General features: G+C 46.5%; 1 protein-coding gene across 1 annotated transcript; it reads left to right on the top strand.

Annotated features, from left to right (window-relative positions):
* Positions 1-5,615: 5,615 nt before the first annotated feature.
* On the top strand, positions 5,616-8,083 carry LOC8023707 (forkhead box protein D1-like). Its single transcript, XM_002402540.5, has one exon. It carries the CDS (start codon positions 5,748-5,750, stop codon positions 6,729-6,731), a length of 984 nt encoding a protein of 327 aa, XP_002402584.1. The 5' UTR covers positions 5,616-5,747; the 3' UTR covers positions 6,732-8,083.
* Positions 8,084-8,686: the final 603 nt, after the last annotated feature.

The following is an 8,686-nucleotide window of genomic DNA, read 5'->3' as shown; positions in this document are numbered from 1 at the left end:
AACTTGCAAAGGGAACCGTGGCCACGACTGCTGTATCCTCCCGTTTCCTTCTCCACCTCGACCCCCTTTCTCGCCACTAAACGGCTCCGGAGTTTTTAGAGCGCAGCTCTTAGGCGCCCGTTTCCGGCTTGTGCTGCGTCGCCGTCGCCGTCGGCGTAACCAAGGTCACCCCAAGGTCAGGTGACCCCCAGGTCATGTGACCCCTCCCAAGGTCACGTGACCCCTCGAGGTCACGTGACCTCCCCCCGAAGTCATGTGACTCCCGTGAGGTCACGTGACCCCACGATGACGTCATCGTCACTGATGACGATGACAACAAAACAGTGACGTCAGTGGAAGGCAGGGGTTCACTCTTTGAACCGGAGAATGTATTCCCAATTTATTACAAGCAATTTCACGATGTCAAATGAATGAATTGGAAGCTCGCTCCAGAACCCGCAGAGGAGGAGGAAACAAATGTTCAGCACATGTAGTCCCTTTTTTAGACTGCCCGCTGGATCCGCGAGCCACCCTTCCCCTGACGTCGCGGCACCGAAAACCGAGGGTATATTTGAATGCTGGTTTTTGGCATCATTTTCACTCGCAGATTTCGCAATATATTATTCTTTATTTTGTGATACTCAATGAGCATACCGGAAAGGGAAAGGGCCGGTGATTCCGAAAATATTGTTACTTGTGGTAGCTCTAAAATTCGCCCCTTAAGGCTGATTCACACACATGCGACCGCTTACTGGAGTCCCTTAAAAACTCTCGAGATCTCTTATCACGAGACACTATACTGGCGTCATCTCTCGGGTTTCCGTGGTACACTTAACATTTCCCTTTATTTCCTTCTTTTCTGGCATAATTCTTTAACTATTGGCTTAAAGAAATCTTTCGACAATGTTCTAAACGTCTCGCAGATAGATACGTACACTTGTTCTCGCAAGGACTGCAACACCTTTTTTCTATAGTGATTTGCCGTTCCATGTGTCACGTCATAAATGAAATGCAATATTTTCTATCTGGTCGATTTTAACATTCAGAGAAGTGTATAGGAGGAACTGAAAATGACACAAGTATATGTATTTTGCAGCGTCTCTACTCACTGCACATAGTTTGTTTCATGTTTGCGTCGCGCTTTGACGCTGTTTTGTTGGTCCCATTGACTCGCAGCGTCGACTGCGCTTTGAGTCAAGGCGAAGCGAAGTATTGAGACTGCTCGCCAACCGCGCTGGGCGGACGATGCGCTCGGGGGAAGGGGGGGGGGGGGGGGGGGCGGGGGGTTCGTCGCCGACACCGTCTCAATTTCCAGACGATGTTGACGACGTCAGGAACTGAAAGTCGCGAGAAAACGATTGCAAAATAGTAGGATCGGGGCTATGTGATAAGACGGAACCAGGGTCTTGTACTCCGGCTGATGAGATCGCTCGATTATGAGTGTCGGCACGGCGGTACGCGGTAGGGCCGACGGTGATAATCGAGCGATATAAGCGAGCGTCGGCCCTACCGCGTACCGCCGTGCCGACACTCACCTGCAGCGCGGGTACGTCGAGCTTCACCGCTTTGCATCGGAGTGTTAGGAGCAGCGGCTGATACGGGGGAGCGCCCGGGTTAGCGCAAAAAGGCTCGGAAATTATAATCAGTACTATTCCCCAGGTCTACTTTCTTTGGTCTTGATGATAAATTAATCTCTAAATTAAAAAAAAAAAAAAAAATTGCACCAAAAAAAAAAAAGAAGAAATGCGTGTCTATATTTGAATAAATACGGTAGTTAAGGTAGTTTTCGTGCAGCTGTCGATCGAAAGCAGCGAACTTTGACTTCGCTCTGGTTCAAACGTCGCTAAAGAGCTGTGCCACCTTTAGAGTATACAAGTGTACGTTTCCGTACTGTTTGTGGGTGGTTATTTTTGCAGTTTATAATATTAAAGCTTTGAGTTTGGTAGGTTCGTAGAACATTTAGGAACTATAGGCGTCGATTAAAAACGTTTTTCCGATTAGTCGTCAGCCTTTAATCGATTGATTCATCGATTAAGCAGTCTCGTTCATTCCAATGCATTCCTTTTTTTTTTTTTTTTTGCTGAAATGTGACAAACGGTGCAATATACAATTTCAAATATGAATTAACCCCGATGTGTTCTGTTGAAAGCAGTTCAAAGACACTCACAGATTCTTAGTTCAGCTGCACGATGCGAAGAGGTTCGTTGATATTCTCGGGCAAAAGTTGACTCCTTGCATTGTTCACAATCAGCTCTGCTCCGCTAAACGGACACTCGAAAGGCGTTTAAGTGGCCGAGCCAAGTGTAATTGCTTCTGCACTCGTCTGGGGTTGCATATCTCGCCCGTACAGTTTTACCTTAGCTTAAAATTGTAAGAACAGGTATATCCGTCGACGTCTGCGTGGTGAGAGCGCATCTTTTTTGTCTTTTCTTGGTTCGTCCAAATTTCAGCGGTTAAAAGAATGAATCGAGACCAAAACATTCAACGATTAATCGGTAAGTTAATCGATCAACTGCCTCGATTTTTTTTTTATTATAGACGTGTTAGCCAATATGCTGGTTTTGGTTGGCATTTTAAAACAATTACAGATAGAGGCTAAATAAATTACCGGGTGTAAAAGTGGGAGGGGAGATACGCTTTATCCCGATCGAAGCGTTGCACTATAAATCATGTATCGTCCATTTTTAGTGCCCTTCGTAAATGAGAACTACTTTCACCGGAGCCTTATTTTTAAGAAGAAGGCTTTGTGTTCCTTGTGCGCCACATTTATTTTTATTGAAAAAGGTAATAAGTAATATATGCTCCAGTATCAAAAAGGAACCCCAATCATTATCAAAAATGAATTCATGTAACGTTGCAATCACTTTTTTTTTCTAGTTTTCAAGTGATATGTGCCAACAGATGTTGGCATCTGCTCAAAAAGCTTCAGTTGGCTGCTCCAAAGCAATATTTCGCCTGCTCACAAAAAACCTGCTACAAAAGGTCAAAAGCCGCTTCCATCAGTGTAGATGTCACCAGTGTGCCAGTGTCTACACTTGTATGTTTGGGCAAATAAAATCTCCACGGGCCAGATCCATTCGTCAAACTAACAACTTCTGGCGATGATTGCTAAGCAAGAAGCACACACCCTTCTACAACCCCCCCCCCCCCCCTCCCTTTTCCCTCATAAAAAAAAAAAAAAATCAACATCGTTTGTTTTTATCTTGAGTTGCTTCGTCTTCCAAAATCCATGAATCCTGCACTTTCCGTTCAGATATATCGATACAGCATTATAGCATATTATCTCTTCGAAATCAAGACGTGGACACAGGACACGTATACTTGTTTCTTTTTATTTTGTTCTACGATAGAACGGAAACTAGAGAGTGGCGGACCGTGGATCGGACACATTGTGCTGCGTCTCATAGCAAACATATCTACGTTCATGATTTAAGAAAACCCTGACTCATTTCAATGTCTACGTAGTGGGCATCCTTCCCTTTCATGTTGATACATATCGTGCTGCTTTACGCAGCAAAAAGATGTAGACATGAGTTTGATAAATCCACAATGTGGAGCGTCATTCGACATTTTAAGTCCGATGTCGTGAGGATATAACTGTTAGAATATCAATACTGTAGTACGAAATGCTTTTACTTAAAGTATTCCTGTAGTACCTATTTAAATTCCTCTCTTAAGAGTATTACTATAGCACTGAAATTTCGCAATTTTAGCATTAGTGCAGTATTCAAATTTCATTATTGAGAGTATTATTCTAGTGCCCGAATCAATGTGATTAGAGTATTACTAACATGTCCCATACATAAAACACTTAAAGATGAACACCGGTTGTATCACAGAAACAGTATTTAAAATACGCTGTAATTTAAAATCTGTTTCCATTAAAGTATATACTTATATAAAATACACTATATTTAAAGTACTATTTGTGTCATACATCCAAATTCTTGTAGTACTTATAACACGGTATTTTCATACAAGATGCTTTACATCATAAAATACGTATAAGCGATCCACATATTTAATGTCTAGTGTATAAAGCACCATGTATTTTCTTAACTAGCACATATTGGGCAGTATAAAGGGCTTCGCATTTCGGGTACTGCCACCCGGCCCTGCCTAATGCAAATGCAAAAAAAAAAAAAAAAAAGTGTCGAAACTTGGATTATGTTGCTGCGCATTAATAATAATATTAATAAAAAAAATATTACAAGCAGGGAGAGAAGTCGATGTTTGCGAACATATACGCACGTCTTTCCTTCCGCTTCTTTTTAATTTTTAAATCACGTATATTTTTTAGGCATTTGAAATGAACTGCATACATGCACCTTTAACTTACATATCGGTATAGGATCAGGTCCTCGATCCTAATAAATTTATTTTAAGCTTCTGCGACGTGCATTGTACCTGAGATGTGTTTGACATTGGCGAGGACCAGGGAGAACCTCGACGATAAGAGTACGGATGCAGCGACAAAGCCCCAAGCATCCGAAACAGCTGGCGTCGCTTTCTACAAAGGTTCAACAACAAGGTCCTTCGCTATATCACACCTCGGATCAGCTATATTCGTCGCAAACGTCTTTTTCCAATACTGGGAGAGAGAAAAAAAATGACAATGCACTTTTCGACTCGTGTGCATAACAAACAACCTGTCAAATATTAGGCAGAAAGAAATCCTTTTTTTTTGTCAGTTTAAAAAAAAAATGTTACAAAGAAACACTTTCCTAGGCCTCCCGACGCCCCTTAAGAATATTTTAAAAATGACAGACCCAAACATTTTTTTTTAATTTTTTTCCACTGAGGATGGTTTAGTGCCAACGTACAATACCTGAACGTTTCGGACTAACAACATAGCACCACAGAACTGGCATGTTAGTGATTCCGGCAAGCACATACACTTCGCTCTTTTCTTTCACTTGACACGCTCTTTCGAAGCGTCCTTTCCAAATCTTTCCTCCTTTCCTTACCCTCCTTACAATCGAAGATCCCTGGGCAAAGTATATACCTCGTCCGCAAGGGAAGCTATATGGATAACTTCTTTCTTGTCAAGATACAGCCCTTTCTCTCTTGTGCTTATGTGAGGATGCAAGAACACTTCACCTTGGCAAAGTAAAATACTAAGAACAAGGAGAAAAAAATGGCGGAGACGGGAAAGATGCCCCAGAAACGAAACCGAACCGAAAGCTCTTGGCTCGATGCAACGCCGCGCAGCAGTCTGAGAGAACACGCTTTCTTTCCCTTCGTGCTCCCTTCCTCATCCCCACTTGTCACCCCCCCTCCCCCTTTTCCCTTTCCTTCTCCCCCCCCCCCCTCTCTCTCTTTTCAACAAGGAACAGACCTCAGGACCGTGCACACAAGCGTATATATCTCCGCCGAAAAGAAGCAAATCGCTCGAAAACGATAATAAACGCCCGGACGCGATAAAAAAGCAAACGAAACGTTGAAAGAGCGCCGCGCCGTGCCGCTGCCATTATTATTATTCCCACCGCAAGAACCCCGCCTCCGTCGGTGGCCCGTCGCCGCCGAAGGCCCGAAGGGGGACGGAACCGAGAGGCGGGACCTTCCACGAGTCCCACCTACCACCCCCCCACACTCCCTGCTTCCGGCGAGCCGCCAAGCGTTCGTCCCCCACTCCAACAACACACACGCGCCGCTGGAGAACACCCCAAAACGTCGAGCGGAGAGTCCCAAAACCCCGGAGCACGGATACGTCGTGCGACGGCGACGACGACGACCACGTCGACCCTTGCGCGGCGGACTTGAATCCGATGCGTGACGCCGTCGAACTCAGCCTGCAGAGCTGCCGGGCCGCCGTGGCTGGCGGTGCCCCCCGCTACGTCAGCCCAGTCCAGGGCTTCACCGGAGGGCCCGTGAGACAGCAGCAGCGTGGCGCAAACGGCGCCCCCACGCTGGCGTCGTACGACCGCCACGAAGACGTGTCGCATTCGCAGCAGAACGCCAGGACCTACCAGGAGCCCGGGAGGTCCAAGTCCAAGTCTTCGTCGTCGGGTAAGTCGAGGCCCAAGGAGAGCCAGTCGTCAGGCAAGAGCACCGCGAACGGGGGCAGTGTAGACGGCAAGACACCCCCGGTGAAGCCGCCGTACTCCTACATCGCGCTCATCACCATGGCGATTCTTCAGAGTCCGGAGAAGCGGTTGACGTTGTCTGGCATTTGCGAGTTTATCCGGAACCGTTTTCCTTTCTACCGGGACAAGTACCCAATGTGGCAGAACTCCATCCGGCACAACCTGTCTCTCAACGACTGCTTCGTGAAGATTCCGCGGGAGCCTGGCAACCCCGGCAAGGGGAACTACTGGACCCTGGACCCGGCGAGTGAGGACATGTTCGACAACGGGAGCTTCTTGCGGCGGCGGAAAAGATATAAGCGGACGCCACCTGACCCCGTCGCCGACGGCTTTTTCTTCGGGGACTTGCTGAGACACCATCCGTTGTTCCCGGCGGCCGGGCTGGTGCCCCCGCTGCCGTACCAGCAACATCAACAGTTCCTGCCACTACCGCTGCACCCGGCACTCCACGTCCTGCCGCCCATGGTACCGCCTGCAGTGCCACCGCCGTTGGTGCTTGCAGAACGCCGGAAGTCCCCGCTGACTCCGACCAGCTTCAGTATTGACAGCATAATCGGAGACAAGCTGAACGCTCAACAGCAGCAGCAACAGCAACGGCTTCAGGACGCTGGCGTCCTCGCAGGCTTCTGCAGACCTTGTCTTCAACAGCCATGGCCTCCACGATGATGACAATGATGATGATGATTGCGAGTTGCACGTCCTGATGGCATCGTTGAAGGTCCAAGATGGCAGAACCGACTCCGCGGACGTCGACCAACAAGCGAGTCATCGACAAGCAAGGTAGTGTCTCAAAGGGTGTCCTCATAAGCGTGGACTTCTTTTGATGGCATGACTTGCCCCGCTGCGCGGATCGCTCGAGCAACGACGGTTACCAAGGTAGTGACACCGGTGTGTAATCATCATGGCCCCTCCTCGATGACTTGTTCCTGGCCATTGAACGTCGCTTGGTGACACATAACATTGCGGAGGTACTGGAGCGACATGACAGTGTGCCATTTGACGGACAAGTATGCAGCTTAGATCGTGATGACGACAGTCAACCGGGGTCGTTCCAAAGGACATCTCTTGAACGCCGTGCGTCCATACGTTCCATGGAAGATCTGAAGAGTAAGTGTTCATCCTGAACCGCGGGTGATATCTGCGCCTGGACATGGCGACATCGATCAGTGGTGTCTGTCATCCTCCGCCCGCAGCGCATGTGGTCCATGCTTACTGCAGCATCATCTATGCTTAGGGTATATGCAGTCAGATGCCAACTTTGGTTCCGAATGTGGAGTTTATTTCAGAGGCATGTGGTCAATTCCAAACTCTTGAGACCTCGACACTCATGTAAATTACCTGGACACTTGATGAAGTTTACTTTTTGTTAACTTAAGTCTTGAGTTGTTTTTCTTCGCCCGATGCATGGTCACTGAATCTCTCTGATGGTACGATCGGTCTTTAGATACAACAGTCATATAGTTTCGGAGAATGTTTAGCCAGTGGAAAGGCTCATGTACTTTTTTAACATTATAGCTACTAAATGGCACACCCAGCGGCGCGGCTGGCACGCGCAATTCTCTTCACCGGGGTCGTAAGAGACCTTGCATGACTGATCTGATCGCGTGCACTTTCTCGGCCCAAATTGAGGACCATAATAAAACTAGCCAGTGCCATACACGTTCTTGTGGCGCGATTATTTTATTTATAGTATTATTTTATTGCATCCATATTGTTTCTTTTTGGCAGGTCGTATCAGAAATGAATTGAAAGGATGTGTCGGAGTGTTGCCGGGACGTTGTGCCAATTGTTCCTATGTTTGTTAGTTTGCTTGTTTCGCCTACGTGAAAAGAAAGAGAGAGAAAAAAAATCCTGTTAATCGCCGATTTAGCAATGAGTCTCTATTTCGCGGTTCATGCACTTCTGGTCGGGCCTGCGTGAAGCTACAATTCGAACTTAGACGTCGTGTTAAGAAATCTGTCACTGAATTGTAACAGTCTGTGTTTCCGATTGTTTATTTAAAAGCGTACGACACAAAACAGCCTCTTTGTTTGTCTGCTCACTTCTTCTGCGCATGCGCCGGATACACGAACATCCCGTGATTCGGTTATGTTCATAAGACAGTGACACGAGTACGGTGAATCATGGACACTTAAAACACATTCTCTCATTCCGTGAAATATTGTCCTCTGAAGTCGCTGACCCCTCTATAGAACCGCAGGGAGCGGCTTAATATAGGAACACGCTGCTCACTTCGTGATTGGTCGTCAGGTGTTCTTATCGTCTAATACAGCAATCTGATTGGTTGCGGAGTGGTAAAAGGATACTCGAGATTCGCCCCATACCGGGCGTTTCTTAAGATGTTTGTGACTACAGTGACTGTAATCGAGTGTGGCCCAGTTACAAGTCATAACTTATAAGCGTATGAATTGCTGTAGCTGGACGCGTGCACAGTTCAGATTAAACGTTTAAATAGTATTTAACACGATCAAATGCTCGTAAATTACAACATGTTTAGTCTGCTTGTTTTCGCTCAGCCATCAATTTTTTATGATCGTAATTATTTATTTTCAGACTAAATAAAAGTCAATCAGGTGCTAAGCTTAAAACCTATAGCTCAACTGGAATACAATTACTGTCGC

The sequence above is a fragment of the Ixodes scapularis genome, unplaced genomic scaffold, assembly GCF_016920785.2.
Source record: "Ixodes scapularis isolate PalLabHiFi unplaced genomic scaffold, ASM1692078v2 PGA_scaffold12__126_contigs__length_90152505, whole genome shotgun sequence".
Taxonomy (NCBI): Eukaryota; Metazoa; Arthropoda; class Arachnida; order Ixodida; family Ixodidae; genus Ixodes; species Ixodes scapularis.
The sequence above is the reverse complement of the archived record's forward strand: the minus strand, read 5'-3'. Positions and strand labels throughout refer to the sequence as shown.